The sequence below is a fragment of the Berghia stephanieae genome, chromosome 3 (genome assembly GCF_034508935.2).
Source record: "Berghia stephanieae isolate SIO BIC M18660-M18661 chromosome 3, UCSD_Bste_1.3, whole genome shotgun sequence".
Classification (NCBI taxonomy): domain Eukaryota; kingdom Metazoa; phylum Mollusca; class Gastropoda; order Nudibranchia; family Aeolidiidae; genus Berghia; species Berghia stephanieae.
The window spans coordinates 35,258,489-35,277,963 of record NC_088362.1 but is presented as its reverse complement, the minus strand read 5'-3'; the positions used below and the strand labels follow the sequence as shown (position 1 = coordinate 35,277,963).

General features: G+C 33.3%; 1 protein-coding gene across 1 annotated transcript in view; it reads left to right on the top strand.

Annotated features, from left to right (window-relative positions):
- LOC144967634 (ester hydrolase C11orf54 homolog) overlaps positions 1 to 17,931 on the top strand; it is a 19,284-nt gene extending 1,353 nt beyond the window's left edge. The window contains exons 2-8 of the mRNA XM_078905147.1: positions 5,587 to 5,685; positions 8,312 to 8,385; positions 8,973 to 9,143; positions 11,434 to 11,520; positions 12,664 to 12,813; positions 13,800 to 13,916; positions 15,638 to 17,931. Of these exons, the coding sequence (XP_078761273.1) occupies positions 5,587 to 5,685; positions 8,312 to 8,385; positions 8,973 to 9,143; positions 11,434 to 11,520; positions 12,664 to 12,813; positions 13,800 to 13,916; positions 15,638 to 15,811 (872 nt within the window). The 3' untranslated portion in view covers positions 15,812 to 17,931. The remainder of the gene's footprint in view (positions 1 to 5,586; positions 5,686 to 8,311; positions 8,386 to 8,972; positions 9,144 to 11,433; positions 11,521 to 12,663; positions 12,814 to 13,799; positions 13,917 to 15,637) is intronic.
- The last annotated feature ends 1,544 nt before the right edge of the window (positions 17,932 to 19,475 follow it).

Sequence of the window (19,475 nt, the reverse complement as noted above, 5' to 3'; positions counted from 1 at the left end):
TTTGAGATATCAGTTCACCTGTACGTAAAAGTAAGGATTTTGAGTAAGGTAAAACTGAAATCCAATCACAGCATTGTCTTAATAGACATTTTTAAATAAACCAGCAACATAGTCAAATGTTATTCATTTATATTTATCCCAGAATCAATGAATTATAAGAATTCCATTAAAAATTGTTATATAAGGACACTCATTTAAAGACAATCAAAACCACTAAGAAAATCTTAAAAAGTTCTTATAATTTTCATAACCTTATTTTTGAGATATCCATGCCCATTATTTTTTTTTATGTACTTGACTTGCACCTCTTTAAATTTGTGTGCCATATAGACTGCACATCACTGGCGAAAGATTAGGATCATATTCACCTTTCTTGTTCAGAGTTTTCTCATTGAACCAAAGGTATCAATACCTGCATCGCATTTCTTTAAATTATGTACCAGTGGGATACATTTCTCGCAAATTGAAATATTTAAATATGTCAGAATTTCTCATTTATATTTATAGACAATTGTTGATAACGTATAGAGTCTTTTAATCCTCTCAGCACGGCTCTGTACTCTTTCACAACAAATTCGACATATTTCATTAGTACTGGTGTGATGACCGTCTTCAGTGTGTCTCTCCATGACCTGAACAGAACTTAAATAAGTAAATTTAAGAAATATCTAAAATTTCCGCTTAAATTCAATGAAATCAAATTAAATAAATGTCTCTTATCATCACTATCTAGTTTTATTATTGGGTTTCTAAAATATCATGAAATATTCTCCTCTTTGTCGGTAACAAAAATAATTATTGAGATTCCTTTCCACACTCTCTATTCTTAAATCCCTGAATCTACATAATAAAGTATATATCAAATGAAAGATAAATTTATCTACTTTTCTCTGATCCCTCACCCTTAATGGTAAAAAGTGTTGGTTTGATATTTTGAATTTTTAAATATTTCTTGAACTTATAATTTTAATATTTATTTCATAAAAAACTCTTTAATGATGTAATCAAAAATAATTGCGTCTTGTAGAGGAAAAGCTGGTCTTTGTATCCATATATGTTTGAAAATTATGAAAAAGATGCTGCGTCCACAATAGGCTGAGAAAATTGAGTATTTTGATGAAATTTCTACTACTCTCTGCCTGAGAGAAATTCAAAGCGATGAGATTTACCTGCAGACATAATTTATTGCCAATGCACGCCGTCTTGACAGCTGTTATCACTGTGGCTGACGGTGAATTGTTTACATTACTTGATGGTAGCCAGTGAGGACCCAAACCCAGGACCTTTCGATCTGAAGCAAGTGGCATACCAATAGACCACATAGCCGCACATAGTATTAGTAGTAGTACAGTCCACTCCGGATAATTGCAACTCGGTTAATCGCAACATTTCCCAAGAAACAGAATTAATTCTATATAAAAGTCACTGGTTAACCGCAACAAATTTTTGCCCTCAAAAAGTGGTAAATTCAAGAAATTTATCAAACAAAATATCATGATTTCATGGTGGAAGAAATCGTGACATGTTGAAAAATCCAGAGTAAGCAGGATTTCATGCTACAAAAGTGTGTCACCACTCTATTAGAGACAAAAGAGTGCAGGGCTTTGTTGTATAGGTTTGTGATGTCATCTGTGGCCATTTAATATGAGGCGAGGGGCTGGGCATAGTCTTTACAACAGGTAGACAATGACGGTTGTAAAGAGAGACTGAATGATATCCTTTGTTATGGGATTGACAACTGTGCATTGTCACCAACGAGTTTCTTCTTCTTCTAGGTTCCATGCCTGGTCCAGGCTTCGGATACTGCATGAATTATCTCTCTCCATTCCTCCCTGTCTCTTGCTTTTTCAAACAGCTCTTGGATTGTTTGGTGACAGCTTATTGGCTCTCACCTTAGCTAATCTCTTTGAGTCTTACAAATGTTGAGATCAAAAGAGTGAAAGTTAATCCATTCTGAATAAGATGTCGACTTGCATCAAAGCTGCTTTTGCTTGACAAAATCTATACAACATAGAGCTGCCTTATGGTTTTTATTTCACTCATATTGCTCAGTCTGTGGTGGACTAAGGACAATGTTTACAACTAGTATGAGCAGTGGCGGTTCTAGCCTATTTACAGTGGTGGGGCAAAGATGATTCGGTCATATATATATATATATATATATATATATATATATATATATATATATATATATATATTTATATATATATATATATATATATTATTTTATTTTTTTGTTGTTTTTTTTTAATTAAATTTTTTTTTAATTATTTTCTTTTCGCCTTTAAACAAAAAATATTTCTCAACCACCAATAATCACATTAACAATGAAATGACAATACCAGTAGGTTTTAATTATTCCAAACGTAATCAAAAATGAATCACGAAAGAGAATACAACTAAAAAATAAAGCGATAGACATAATGCGACAACACCTTGACAATACAAGTCCATTTCGTTCACTCGAAAAATTAAAGAGATGCTTTAATCCCTCAACGGCGATATTAATATTGCTTTTACATATTTCTGGTTTTCAGTAGTACGTAGTAACCTTAAAGTTTTCATGGAGAAGCAATAACAGCGATATGACTAGAGTTTCATTCAGAGCTCAAATTGCATCATTTTTACTGCTGTCTTGGTGGTTAGAATGATTGTGCCGGTGGTGGTAGTGGTTGGAATAGTGGTAGCGGTGGTGGTGGTGGTGGAGGAGGAGGAGGAAGACGAGGCGGGGAGGGAGGATGTAATTATGGTAGTGGTTTTGGTGGTGCTGTTGGTTAGAATGATAGTTGTGGAGACGATGACGGAAATTGTATGATGATGTTGATATTGTTTTTATTGCTATTGTTGTACTTGTTGTTAATATTGTTGTTGTTGTTGTTGTTGTTAATGATGATGATGATGATGATGATTATGATGACAACGACGATGTCGTCGACAATGATGGTTACCATACGAGGGAGGATGTAATTATGGTAGTGGTTTTGGTGGTACTGTTGGTTAGAATGATAGTTGTGGAGACGATGACGGAAATTGTCTGATGATGTTGATATTGTTTTTATTGCTATTGTTGTACTTGTTGTTAATATTGTTGTTGTTGTTGTTGTTGTTGTTGTTGTTGTTGTTAATGATGATGATTATGATGACAACGACGATGTCGTCGACAATGATGGTTACCATACAATATTACAAAGTTTATTCGATCTTAGGCTTTCGCCAATTAATCATACAATTTGATGACCACATACATGAAAGTGGACAAAAATGGTAAATGGAACCAAACAATAAACTGATACCATTAATAACCACCAAAAAAAAAATACAACAATAGTAATACCACCAATACGTACAATAATAATAACAATGATAATAATAATAATAAAATAATAATAATAATAATAATAATAATAATAATAATAATAATAATATAATAATAATAATAACAACAACAATAATAATAATAATAATAATAATAATAATAATAATAATATATAATAATAATAATAATAATAATACAAAACAACAATAATAATAATAACAATAATAACAATAACAATAATAATACTGATATAATAATAATATAATAATAATAATAATATATAATATTAATAATAATAATAACAATAATAATATTACCATCATCATTACTACTACCACCACCGCTACCACTATACCACCATCACCATCATTATTACGTTTCCAATTATTTTTTCTCGTTTTTTAAAATTTGATATCTATCAAAACAGACGAAAATTCCGGTGATTTTTTTAAAGGGTAGTTAAAATATCTACGATTTTATTAGCCCTGAAAACTACGATTTTTATTTTCCTATCTAAAGTAGGCAGGTCTGCTATGACAAGTATCAGTTCCATAGTCAAAATAAGACAAACAAAAACAAAGTTGATTTAATCTTAGGCTTTCGCCAATACTTCATACAATATAATTAAGACAAAATAATGTTACCAATCTCTCCTCATGAATTCGTTTGACTATCATCACAATAACGACCGTGTTATCTTTGCTCCTTACCCAACCAACCCCTAGCTTCCCGCCACTTCATCGCGAACCATCTTATGTATGTATAAGCTTCAGGACGGGCAAGTACGGAATCTGCCCACCCTTCCTTTAAACGTATTTATTTCCTCTATAACTTAGAATTCAACTCTCTCCTTACTCAGAAGAGTATTTCTCGTATACTAATTCAATTGTTTAGAAAACCAAAATGGTGGTTGTATTTTATATATTTATTTAGTCGTGACTTTTGAATAAAAGTGTTTTGTTTTATTAGAGGGAATACAATAGAAAATTACATTGTTTTGCAAAATTATTTAGTCTGGCAATAAAAATACTGCGGTAATTTCTTTAAGAATCAAAAAAAAAAAAAAAAAAAGAATTAACAAATTAATTTGTTAAAAAACAAAACAAAAAACAACAACAAAAAAACAACAACAACAACAACAAACAAATAAGAAAACAATTTAAATAAATGAGTTTTGAGAAACACTAAAGAAAACGAGAAAAAAAAAAGAAATAATTTAAATGGATAAACAAATATATTAAAACAACACAAACTAATACTAAATTGATATAATATTTGTAAATTAATAAATTTAATTCAATACTGGAACCTTCCCAGCACAAGTAAGGCAATAAATAAGAAAAAGTTCGTTTGCCAAAATCTCTATTTAGTGTACACTGGTTAATAAGGTGGGCTCATTTGAATTAGCCCGACCTAGTACTAGAGAGGCCAGACAGCAAAAATCGGAGTTAGTTCACCGTCAGACGACGTGACGATGAGATGACGATGTGGGCGGAGTGGAGTGGAGTGGTTGGGGCGGTGGGGGGGGGGGGGTTGATAAAAAGAACAGGAGCGTATCCTGGTTTATGAATTACGGGGTGCATGGTGATTCGCAATCTATCAAAGATACACACAAATTGATTTCAGTACGAAGTATCAAGTTTAAGTAGTAACTTTTGAAATTATCTAATTTAAATTTGATTATTTCGGACCTGGTAATACAGCATATAACTTGAAAAAACAGGCTGGTATTTGCCCACCCTGCCCATTATTACCAGCCGTCCCTGAGTATGAGTTTACCATATATGTGTAAAAGGTTGCAATAGGGGATTGGAAACTCAACTTCGGTTAATCACATTTTCGCTGATCCCAAGGTGTTGCGATTATCTGGAGTGGACTGTAGTAGTTGTAGTATTAGTAGTAGTAGTAGTAATAGTAGTAGTAGTAGTAGTAGAAGTAGTAATAGTAGTAGTAGTAGAAGTAGTAATAGTAGTAGTAGTAGTAGTAGTAGTGGTAGTATTGGTTGCAGCAACAGCAGCAGTTGTAGTGGCAGTCATAGCAGTAGTACTCATGGTTGTGGCAGTTGTAGTAATAGTAGTTTTCATAATTGCAGAGTTGAAGTAGTAGTTGTCATTATAGTCGAAATTTTCAACTCTTGTTAACACCAGACTCTCCTCAGACAAAACACATATACAAACAAACAAACACAAATAAAACAAATCCACTGGACTCATTTTTTGTTGAATTTGTATTGATTTATCCCCGTCCACAAATTTTGTTTTGGCTTCTAGTTTTACAGAAAGGAGTCGCCGCTAACTTTGGTACGGCAGAGGTGAATGTGACAGATTGTCCTGACTTGACCAAAGCTCCTTTCTTCCTGGCAGACAAAGGTAAAACTTATAGTGACCCAAAGTCTCAAAACAGTGTTCTGGATGGGCTTCCTCATCTCCCATAGTGGGCAGGGAGGCACTTACTGTGTCTTCAATCCCCCTATGTCTGTTTTCCAACATGTTTTCTGTCTTTGTCTTGGAATGGGATTACCCGGTCCTGGCCCCTGCCAGATATCGTGGCTGGGAGGGAAAAAAGTCAAATGTAAAGTTAGAGTTTTAGGCGATGATATTTTTTGTCTTGTAAATCATCTCTCTGTTATGCACTGTATTATTTTTGTTTTACATATATTATGTTCTGTAAACATTTGAGTGTGTTCCTGTTACTGGGGACCTGCGCTTTGTCAGGATGAGACATTTAGATGATCTCAAACTAAGTACACTGATAGTGCGCTCTTGGAATCTACTACTGTTCTCCATTTGAACCAGTTCCTTTTTGTCTTACTTTTGGTGCTTTATTTGTAATTCTAGAACTTTTTTACTTTCCCATTTTCTTTCTTTTTACTGGCACTGATATAACCTAAATGTGTTGCAAGTGCCTTAAAACCCTTTTTAAAAAAAAACAATTAAAAAAAAAACAAACAGTGTTAGTCTATATCTGGATGAATTTGGAATTAAAGTGATCAGATAATAAACAATTTTGATTTTTTTCTTTTCCAATGTAAGAAATTTAATTTATTCTCCACCTCAACAAGGAGTACTTGAGCATTCATACAGCACAATATCCTCTGAATGTGCTCAAAGGCCTTTACAAGGGGTCCTAGCCAACAGCAACACTTAAAATGTAGCACGAGACACGACGCCTGATGAGCAATATTATAAATTTATCTCTTGACAGCTACAATGCTGTTAACAGCCAGTTACCCTTTTACTCCTAAGTACAATGAGAGATTGATAATAAAGAGCCTTTTCCAAGGACTCAAGTATGTGCCACTCAAAGCGGGTCTCGAACCCTGGATCTTCTGATTCAAACACGAGAGTCATACCACTAGACCACATAGCCACACAATCTTAAGGTCATTTAATTTGATAGTGACCTCGCGCATTTGTCCCATTATCATACCGGTTGCCCAATACTAATACAAGCCATTCAGCACTTCAATTCAAATCAATCATATACAGAAGTCCAATTCAACACAACGTCCTTATCAGCAATAGCTGTCAACCAGGGTCATTAAATATCTTATCTCGAAAGCTTTGAAGACCGTCGCTGTATTTGCCTTAAAAGGTGAAAGGTCAAGGTATGCCTGGATGGTTATAGCCATGAAATTGATTTGATTAGAGAGTACAAACATGAATGATGATAACTTATATTCTAGTCTATATTGTGATATAATTATTATTCTATGTTTACAATCCTTCTCCTTGTTACTCCATACTGAATCAGTATTAATTTTTCTTTTATTATTATTATTATTATTATTATTATTATTATTATTATTATTATTATTATTATTATTATTATTATTATTATTATTGTTGTTGTTATTATTATGAGTATTATTATTATTGTTTTTATTATTATTATTATTATTATTATTATTATTATTATTATTATTATTATTATTATTATTATTATTATTATTATTATTATTATTATTATTATTATTGTTGTTGTTTTGTTCTTGTTGTTGTTATTGTTATTATTATTATTATTATTATTATTATTATTATTATTATTATTATTATTATTATTATTATTATTATCTATGATTTTTCTCGAAAGGTATATATAACATAGGCTCTGCCTTGAGAATCACCATCTGCTATTACTTAAAATGTATCATTATTTGAAAACAATGATTGCCAGTTTTTTGTGTTCATTTTTTGTTTCTTATCTCTTTCCTTTAAAAAAAAAAAAATAGAATTAATCTGGCATCTATGAATAGTACATATAATTATGTTTTCAATATACTGAGTCTTCCACCTAGGATTAACACGAAACTGACTTCATTAAATTGTACAAGCATGAATGCTGATTATTTACAGACCCAGGTACCTTACTACTGCTAGATGGGCAAGGTGGTTCGCAAAACAATTTAGAAGTGAATTCGCCCGGGATCAATACCAGTCCTTATGCGTGTGAAGTGAGTGCTCTATCAACTGAGCCATTGGAACCATCTTACTATATTTGTCTTCTGAGATTTCAGAACTTAATCTTTGAGCAATGGCAGGAATGAGGCTTGGAATCGATAATTCCCAGCTTTCTTCAACTTAAGTTTTAATCAAATAAGGGAACTAAACTCATAAAATAAATATTATAGATTTGTGCAGCTCTGCGGTCTAGCCATCATATGACAATTGCATACCTTCAGACCACAAGGTCCAGAGTTTGAGTCCTGCTCTGAGTGGCACATAGTTGAGTCTTGAGAAAAGGCTCTTTACATTCTCTCACCTTACTATGTGTAAAATGAGTACCTGGCCGTTAACAGCTTTGTTTTTGTCAGAAATAAATTGTAATCTTGCCCATCAGGCGTTATGTCTCATTTTACATGTTAAAAGTTGCTGTTGGGCAGGGACCCTTTGTAAAGCATTTTGAGCATGTTAAGTGGATATTGCGCTATATAAAAGCTAAATTTTAATAAATGCACGTCTTAAGTTTGATAGATTTATAAATCTTGTTCTCCAGGTTTGTGTGGTAACCCCAGAATTGCAGATGTCGGTGGTGTTGATTATCTCATGCCTCTCCCTAATAAAGATAAGGTTATTTGAATTTGTTAATTATTTTTTTTACCCTTGTTGCTTTTGTAAATTAAAGAGGAACAAAACTAGACAGATGAATATAGTTGTTTTCAATCCATTGACTTTACTCTCTCGTTCAATGCGTTAAGGCTAAATGTAGAATTACTTGGATGTTTGAGGACTCTTCTTACGCATTTTTTTCTCTCTCATTTTAAATTTAAAAATCTAAAATTAATAAAATTCCCTTGTTTTCATCCCATAGGAGAAATTTGTCTTTAGGGTCCATTCCAAGGGAAGATTGGAATAACCCAGTGCAGGGTCGTAAACTGAGTTAAGGCGAGATGACTTGCTCAAGGCCACAGAGTGCAATGGGTATTCAAATTCCATACTTTTTGTGTACAAAGCAAAGACCGTACTGCTGAGCCACACCTCTGCTGAATGAACACAAAACTGTTAGAAGTTGTGGACTGTAAGAAGTCGTGTACAAAATTAAATATAACAGCTTAAAAAAAATAATAAAGTTAAGCTTTCCCCTTACAAGGAAGTTTTTTTTTTTTAACATGTATTAATTGTGTGCTATCTGTTTATATTTATTTCCTTCTTACCAGAAATACGATTTCAGCAATGTGTCAGATTTATCCGAGATCCCCGACTCCTTCATCGTCGGAGCTGGAGCAGGGCCCTGGCACAATGTCGGTGTCAACTCTGAAATGATTTGCAATGCCAAGCTAGGGGCTAATGCAACCAATTTGACCAAGATAGTCAAAATTGATGAAAAGGTATGAAATGCATTCAAAGCTGTGCCAAAAGTAATAAACAAAAATTAATAAAATAGCTTCAAAAAAGAATGAAATACCAAACACAGAACATTTTGGGCTCAAAACCCTTCTTCAGCCATTAACAAAAATCAATGAAATATTAGATACATTACCAAAAAAAAAACAATAGATCCTTAAGAGTCTGAAACATTCTGTGTATGGTATTTTTTTTCTTTTTTCGATGCTGTTAAATTCATTTTTGCTTATTACTTTTTACACTCCAGAGCTTCTAGCAGTTTAGTATCACTTTAAAGTTGTGGCATAAAGTCGTTCTTGTGATGGTCGCCACAAAGATACTCCAAAATAATAAATTATTTGAAAAAGCTAATGAAATAAAAATCGTTTTTTCATCAGTTTCAATCTGTTGAATAATATAAAAAATAAATCAAAAACTGACAATCTAACCCCAATAGAATAGAAATGTTTCTCAAAGATTTTTTTTTAAAGTGAGAAGAGATTATCACTTTTTAGACATTTTAAAAATTGAGCTTTATATAGCATAATATCCACTTAATGTGCTCAAAATGCTTTACAATGTGTCCCTGGCCAACAGCAACATTTAACATTTAGTACGGGACATGACGCCTGTTAGGTGATGTTACAATTTTTTTCAGAGACAACGCTGGTAATGGCCAGGTACATCATTTTACACCTGAGTACGGTGAGAGAATGTGAGTAAAGAGCCTTCTCCAAGAAGGACTCAACTATGTGCTGAATGAGGTTCGAACCCAGAACCTTCGATCCGAAAGCGAGTGTCATACTACTAGACCACATAGCCGCACACTTTAACTGCTATTGTTTTGATGCTAGGTCATCAGTTTTTAGTTAATTTTTCATTATTTAAGCTGATGAAGGAAAATGGCTGTGTGGTCTTGTGGTGTGACACTTGCTCTCAGATTGGAATATCCTGGTTTGTCTAACAGGCATCGTGTCTCGTTCTACATGTTACGTGTTGCTGTTGGTCAGGGACTCTTCGTAAAGTGGGACAAGCATGTTTAATGGATATTGCACTCACTATACAAAAGCTAAAGCTCAAGTGACTTAGTATTTTTGTGGTAAACGTCACAAGAACGACCTTTTGGTACAGGTTCCTTTACATGTATGAACCATTTGACTGTGTGTCACTTAACCATAGAGCTGGAGCGGGTATTACTCTATAAGGGTCTTGCGAGCATCGATTCTTTCATGGGACTGTCTTTCGAGCAGCAAGCCACTCGCTTTGGTTTGCTCAAGTTTGCTGCCATGGCACGAGACCTATATGTTTTGTTTTGTGACATGTTTTTAGCCAGCAATTTTTATAAGTAGTTCTTTCTAAATTGTAGTAATCAGACTATAAACGTTTAAGACATAGTTTTGTTTGTTGGTACAATAAATAGGGCTGGCGAAAAGTTGTGATTTTTTGTTGTTGAAATAATGCACATCATTAAAAAGGGAAATAACACTAAATAATCCAACATAAACAACTCGATTGTATCCCTTAGACTATCAAAATGAAACAAATCAATAATTATTTTCTACACTCCTCATGTTCTGCCTATGGGTATCAAGCCTTTGGGCAATATTGAGACCTTTATAGCTGCACTACTGGGGTCCAGATAGCCCAGTTGGTAGAGTACTTGCTTCACACTCAAATGGACTAAGATGGATCCGGGGTCCAGTGGAGATTTTTTTCTGACCCCCTGTCCACCCGGCAATGATTGGGTAGCTGGTTGCTAGATCTAACATACCCAGCTACCCAAAATCACTGCTGGATGGACAGTGGGGTCAGAAAAATATCTCGTCTTCACCCAAGATCGATCTCAGTCACCTTTGGGAGGGCAGCATTGCTCGCAGTACGGTCTTTACTTTGTACCCGAAAGGTACCGAGTTTGAATACCCAAGGCCTTGAGTAAGTCACCTTGCCCTCGCTCTTTTTGTGGCTCTGCACTGCGGCTGACACCAATGTTATTCCAGTCTTCTTTTGGAATAGATGCCGAAGATGAATTTCCCCTATGGTATAAAAAAAGTGAATTCTATTTTTTTCTATTTTTTAAAAAATTACGTTTGAAGCGAGTGCTCTACAAACTGGCCAGAGCTAATGTGACCCGAATATCTAATAATAATTGTTTGCTTTTTTGTTTGTTTGTTGTTTGTTTTTCTTTTGACATATATTGAATTATTTTCCTTGCCTCATGTCATTGTAAGTAAATGTTTCATTGAAATAGGAGTGTTAAGTAGACGGACTGTTGACAATCACATTCTCCATTTCCAGGATGGTTCGTATGTACAGCAAGATGAAAAGTCTGGAGAATTTTGTGTCCTTGGTAATTTTTTCATGAGTGAGGCAAAGCCTGGGAAGGTAGGTCAAAATGGATGACTCTGATTTATCTTTATCACGAATAATTTATTTCACAATTTCAAACTTATGCTTACTCTCACTGGGTCTTTTGACCTCCCATGATGTATGCAGAAGTCACTTGTTATGTCTTCTATTCCCTATATCTATTTTCTGAGTTGCTTTATGCCTTTATCTTTGAATGGGGTTACTTGGTTTTGTCCTGATCCCCGCTGGAGTCCCTGACTGAGAGGGAACAGTCAAATGTATAGTGTTAGTTTTGGGTGATGATATTTTTTCCTGGTAAATTGTCCTTCTGTTATGTGCTGAATGTTACATTTTTGTTTTGAACACATCTTGTAAACATTTGAGTGTGTTTCTCTTAATGGGATCCTGTGCTGGTGTCTTGATGAGACTTAAGTGATCTCAATCTAAGTATATTGACGGTATGCTCTAATCTACATCAGTTCCCTATTTGAAACAATTCTTACTTTTTTTTTGGTGTTTTAATTGTAATTCTAGAATTACTGATAAATAAGCTATAAAAATAAAAACTGGAGATTTTCATTATTCTCATTCATTTCAAACTCATATCAGGTCCATGTTCGTTGAAATTAATTTCAATTAATTCTATGATAACTTTATACTGTTTGGAGTTGGTATGAAGGAAATAGGGTAAATATATATATCTGTTTATAATGTAATGTATTCTTTACTCAACCAATGTAAGAATTATTATAATTTTTATCATTATTATTATTATTATTATTATTATTATTATTATTATTATTATTATTATTATTATTATTACTATTATTATTATTATCATTATTATTATTATTATATTATTATTATTATTATTATTATTATTATTATTATTATGTTAGTAGTGGTGATTGTAGTAGTAATAATGTTGTTGTTTTTTGTTTTTATCATAAGATTTGACTAAATGTTCTGATCACGTCCTTTTCCTCAAAAATAGAATATAGAAAATACTGTAGGATACAAAACAACTAAATGCGTGCTTTATCAAATTCCACTTACAAATGAGTCTCTTCTCTCATAACAGTTACAAAAGAATTGAATTAAATAGCTTGAACTATATTATACTAAAATGATAATTGGCTACTCTTTGACATATTATTATCTTTTTAAATCTTATTGCAGGTTTTAGAGATAAAAGCAGAGAACCGAACGGGATCTCTTGATTTTGTGGAATGTCTTCACAAAGCCTTAAGAGATCACTACGGGGTTAAGGCTGTCGGACTGGGTGGGACATTCATCCTTAAATCTGGCAAGGCTAATATTCACGTCATGGTGAGACTTGTTATACTATGTCCTATTTTTTAATAAGAAAATATATGATATATTAAAACCAGTTTCCGTTTAATAATTTTTTTTTTTTTTTTTTTTTTTTTTTGGTATGAATTTCTTCTGGTTTTTGTATATGAAATTGTTAATTGTGATATTGAAAAGGCACAGATAACTGTTGGTATCTGGAAGGCTGCGGTATAAATGATTTACATTATTTTATTATCATTATTTAATATACTTAAAATTGTAACATTTAATTTTCTTAAAATTGTAGCACTTAACTTTTAAAAATTTGTAACATTTGAGTTTCTTATAATGGTAACATTTAATTTTCTTAAAATGGTCACATTTGATTTTCTTAAAATGGTCAGATTTAATTTTCTTAAAATGGTAATATTGAATTTCCTCAAAATGGTAACTTTTAATTTTCTTTGAATTCTCATATCGACTATGTCTTGCACTCTATAATTGTGATTATTATTTATCTATTTATTACAACAATGATTTTAGATGCCATTGCCCTTTCTCTTTAAAAAAAAAAATTAAACTTAATTTAGATCTGGTGGTGGATAGTACTTTGCAATAGACTTATCATCCTTTCCAAAGGGTCGCAAGTAATTGCTATTATTTGTTTCACGCTATAGAAACCAGGATAAACTCCAGCCAGATAAGCATAAATAGCTCTGAAAGATTAATTAAAATTTTTTCACAAAGAATTGAGTAAAATTATTATTTTACATTACCAAATAAGAAAAACGAAAATAGAGATAGCTATGAATTCAGTTTAATGTAGATGTGATGTAGTGTGGATAAGATTCTTGTAAAAATTTTCCTGCTCCATCATTATTATTAATATTATTAATATTATTATTATTATTATTATTATTATTATTATTATTATTATTATTATTATTATTATTATTATTATTATTATTATTAATATTATTTGTATTATTATTTGTATTTTTGGTCTTTTAAAAAATTTCTAGCCTGAATTTTGTACGAAGCCCATAAGGACAGCAGAAGAAACGAACAACTGGCTCAAATTTTTTGAGATGGATGCACCTCTTGTCCATTTAGGAGAACTCGTGTCTGCAGATCCAGAGGTGAGAAAGATTTTGTACATTAGAAGATATGTCTGTTGAAGCTATTGTCATCTGTTGACGTTCACCGGGTCTTGTATTTTAGTAAACCTTTCATATTTGTTTAACTCACCAATTTTAGAGCCTTTGGGGATTCCCAAAAGCTCAGTTGTAAAGCTCTCATTCGCTTCACACACGCATTGGACCAAAATCGGTCCTGGGTAATTTCGAGATTTATTTCCAACCCTCTGTCCACATAGAAGTGATTGGGTAGCTGGTCTGTTACATCTGGTGGAAAGTACTTTATGATAGACTAGTGTTCTATCCAAAGGGTACCAAGGAATTGCTATTGTCCGTTTCACGCAATATAAACCTGTCCCATGGGCTTAATGATTCTGAAGGATTACTCATCTTGGAAAAAAACAAAGCAATTTTGGGTTTGTCCGTCTTCTTGATTTTATTTTGATGTGAGGCCAAATATCCAATCTGGTCTCGCAGCACAGGCATGACGACTCTGAGTGAATCTACAAAAATGCTAATTATCCATATCATCTTAATTTGCAATAGCTCTTCACAAGCATTTTGTCACATCCTACTTATCATATCAGTAATAGGGCTTTAATAGGAACCAAATGTTCCTTAAATGCTCTTTAACCAGTTAATTTATGTACTCTCGAAAAACTCGCAAAAAATTATTTTTTTACATTTTGGCCAGAAAACTTGTCCTTCAAATATCAATCAATTTAAAGACCCTCATCCTGGCAACAAAAAAAAAAAAACCTCTCAAACCTGGGACTTTGCGTAGTCTACCTTGAATCCACAGTTTTGAGAATTTTTGCCACGATGAGAGTCATGTAAATCAGTTGATATTTGGTGGACAGGCTTTCTGGCCCAAGTTTTTAAGGTCAGTTTATCCAGAGTGTGACAGTTAATTGGTGTAGCGTAAGTAACAATATATTGGACATCGCATATTGCATATTCTGTGAGATAAAAAATGTTAAAGAGGGAGAAACAGTTAAAGGCATGAAAGAAAAGAAAATAACAACAACAATATTATTATTGACATCATCCCCTGTCGAGACAGGCTGATTTTGGAAGGGGGGGGGGGGGGGGGCAGGGGGTTCTTGTATTTTTCTTTCTGCTTTATCTGGCACTGTTTCATAATGCCATTTCATATTTTAATACGTTATATATGTTTGTTCTGTGAGCCCTTGTAAGGGGCTTTAAAAGCCTATTGTTGTGGATATTGTGTTATATAACAAACTCAAAGTGATACGAAGCTGCTAGAAGCTGTCGACTGTAAAATTTAATAAACAAAAATGAATATAGCGACTTCAAAAAAGAACAAAATACCAAACATTAAAGTTTTGGGACTCGAAACCCTTCTTCTACAAAAACCCAATGAAAACATTAATACATTACTAAAAAAGGACAACCAAATCGATTACAGAGAAATATTTGGCTCAACTTTTCAGTATAATAATCTTGGAATGTAAAACACAAAGAAGCGTTCGCTAGGTTACTGAGGTGAGCTCAATTTTTGTTTATTACTTTATATAAAAATTTGAGCTTTTTTAGGCTTTCAATACAAGGAGAAAGACAATTTATTGTGTGGTTTGGTTTGTTTTGGGTTTTTTTCAATATAAAAATGTGTTTCTATATTTAATGTAGATGTTTACTTTAAATAGAGACAATTTATAAAATATGATTTTTCTTCTTTTTTTTTAAACAATTTATTTCTACAGAAACTCAGTTTGCGTCAACAGCATTTTCATTGCTTCAGTAACCATGGCCAAGGTGGCCACTATCACTACGACACAACCCCACAGGAAGCAGTTTACCTGGCATACTTAAACGTGGCAGACATCTTGTACAGAGTCGACTTGCCTGATACGTGTCATGATGTATTGAATAAGTAAAATATTTTATATGAGTTTGTGTTTAGCACAGGAATGAAGTCAATTTATACAATGGGAAACGTTTGGTCTATAAAGCTAAAACTATTCTAATCTAGTCGGTTTTAAGAACAAGTAGCTCATCCTGCATTATGAAAAGGTTTGGACAAATAGTTATTTTTAAGCATATTATATTTATTTATAGATTGCTTAGATTATAATAATAAATAGCACTTATGCCAAAGCGTAGAAGTGCTTATTATAAGGGGTAACATGCAACACCGACATTCAAGATATGAACAAGTGTGTGTGAAAGGTACCAGACAAAGCAAGAAAGCAAATACTAGAAAATAACCATCCCATTTTCTTGCTTTGGTACCTTTCATACACACTTGTTCAGATCTTTATCTTACACCGGTGCCTGCTCTCTATTTCCTCAATATTGACATTGCGCACCGAGCGAATCTTGGTGTTGTGAATATAGGTTGTCACACCTTGTTCATGATGATATAAAATAAAATAATAATATAGTCTAATAAAATCTCCACCCAAGTGGGCAGTTGCCACTGGAGTGGGGTTCTCCATTTAGACATCTAAATGGGCACTGCCGACTAATCTAAGACTTAGTGGGAACCCCCAAAATCTAAGGACAAACGAATACCTTATGAACACCTCCATTGGACTTTTGTAAAAATAGAAGTGATAAGAAGTGAACACAAGAGTTTGGAAAAATGTTGGGATCGCTGACTTGTCCTTAAAACCGTCCAATAGCCTACCTACAATTTTATAAAAGAAATTCACTTAAAATTATTCATTTTACTCAGACAGTTTAAGTTCTTTCAAGCTCTTCATAAACTATTATTTTTCTTGATATTGAAAATTTTGCTGCTCGAAGCTCGAAGAAATAAAAAACAAAAGGAAATGGAATGGAAGCTTCAATCAATAAATTCAGATATTGTGGATGTTTCAGGTTACCCCTTTATCAACAAAAACTTTATGAATGAAACACTGAAGACGAGGGATGTGAGTAAGAATGGCATAAATAAAACCTTATTTACCTTAACAACCCCATTCTCACATCTCCCATTCGTCTTCAATATTTCACTCATTGTGTTTGTGTTGATAAAGGGGGGAAATGTTTTTGTTTTGTTTTTAAGGGTTGTACGGCGCTTGCAACATATTAAGGTTATATCAGTGCCAGTAAAAAGGAGAAAATGGAATTGTCAAAAGATTTACAATAGATTTACAATTAAAGCACCCAAGAAAAAGTATGACAAAGGGGAATGGTACAAATAGGAAACAGATGTAGATTCCAAGAGCATACTGTCATTGTACTCAGTTTGAGATCACCTTAAAGTCTCATCCAGACCCAGCACAGGATCCCACTAAGAGGAACACACTCAATTGTTTACAGGCTACCTAACAATACATAACAGAGAGATGATTTAGAAGAAAAAAAATATCATCTCCCAAAACTAACTATACATTTGACTGCTTCCCTCCCAGTCAAGGACTCTGGCCAGTATCATGACAAAACCATGTAATCTCATTCCAAGACAAAGACAGAATACAATTGGAAAACAGACACAGGGAGATAGAAGACACACCAAATAACTCTCTGCCCACCCAAATAAAGGGGGAAACCCGAAATGTTGATATTATCTGGCTTCATTGATGAAATTAAAGCTTCCAGTCCATCTCCTATTGTTATTTGTTATTTTACTTACACAGTTTGTTCTTTCAAGCTCTTCATAAACTATGTTGAAGAAATGTTAGGACCCAATAAAGTTGTTGACCCAATAAAGCTGTTGACCCACAGGGACAAAAATATAGGATAAAAGTTGACCCTGAAAGCTTAAGACCTAAATTTGAATTAGGCTATAAAAGCTTCAACCGTTATTCGTTGTTGTACATTTTGTCACTTGTGGAAGGTGTTGAATTCAAAACTTTTTTTATTTTTTTTTTAACTTATGAGACATTCCAGACTAGTGAGCAATCCAGCTTACAGTTACAGGCAGCTTTCAGTTTGTTTTGGGGTTTTTGTTCCCTTTTCATTTGCAATATAGAAAACGTTGTTACTTTGTTGCTCAATCATTTTAATATTGACTACAGAATCAAAGAATAAATACTACTTCTACCCAGAATCCTGCTTGTTCAATGTTACTTGAGTCATTGTAATGTGTTGAAATACTGACATAGTGCTCGTTGAATAACTTGCAAACTCGTAGCTTGTGTGGACCAAGATCTGTCTCGTGTGTAGCCAAGATTTTTTTTTGATCTCTGTCCGCCCAGCAGTGAATGAGTAACTGGGTCTGTCAGATCTGATGGAATGTACTTTGCTATAGACTAGCGTCCTATCCAATGGGTAACAAGCAATTTCTGTTGTCCATTTCACATTATAGAAACCAGCATAGAAAACTCTGGCTCCATTGGGTCCAATGGCTCTGAAGGACTACATAGCGTATGTAAAGCAGGTGATGAAATTTTTTAAATAATTATATTGTGAGATTCTGTAACAAGCCTATGTATGGCTTTGATTGATGATGACTATTATGTCTTTGGCAATCAATTGTTTACTTTCCATTCAATTTTTTATTTTATTTTAAATGTTTAACTCGGGGACAGATACTCGAGAGTTATGACCATGAATATATTTCTAATGAAAATTTTTTTTAATCCAGGGTAAAACATCTAGTTGAATGATCTTTTATAATAATAAAAAAAATTAATTAAAAACACTTGAGCTTCTATATAGAGCAATATCTAATAAACATGCTCATAAGTGCTTTACAAGGGGTCCCTAGCCAACAGCAACACTTAACATTTAGGACAAGACATGATGCCTGTTAGCCGATATTACAATTTTTTCAGATGGAGACAATGCTGATAACGGCCAGGTACTCATTTTACACCAGAGTACGGTGAATGTGAGTAAAGAGTCTTTTCCAAGGACTGAACTATGCGCCGCTCAGAACAGGACTCAAACCCAAGACCTTCCGATCTGAAGGCAATTGTCATAACAAAAGACCACATAGCTTGCCCCATTTTGCCATTTACCTCTCCTGGGAGGTCCCAATAACCCATTCAGTAGATAACTCATCACACAGATAAAATAACCCATTTTGGTCCCCAGTGGTACAAATAAGTTTTTTTCTGATCTCCTAAGTTCATCCAAAAGTGATAGGGTAATTGTAGTGGATTGTGTGTCAACCTTCCAGTCAGTTATCATGTATGACAATGAGGTGGGGAGTGCGTGAATTGACTTGACACCAGTAAGTGGTTTCTCTCACTCTCATTATTGTGAATACAATCAATTTCTTGAAATTTATATAAACCGATATCCATTCTTTACAATGGGAAAGAATTCTATGATAAGTGAGTGAAATATAGAAGATATTAAATGCAGAAAGTATCTCTGTATCCAAATTAAAAGCTCAGTGGAGTTCTCTTATGAAGTCGAAAAATCTATCGTCTATTAAGACAATAGAAATAGAGTCCACATTTTATTCAACACTTGAATCTTAAATTTTGAGTTGATCGACTGACTTATCATCACGTTCATTGAACAGACAGCTATACTTAACTCTCTTGAGTTCACCCTCCTTGAAAATCGAACAAATTTGTTCGATTTTCCATGCATATGAACTCGAGAGAGTTAATATAAATATATAAATAATTTTTAAAATAA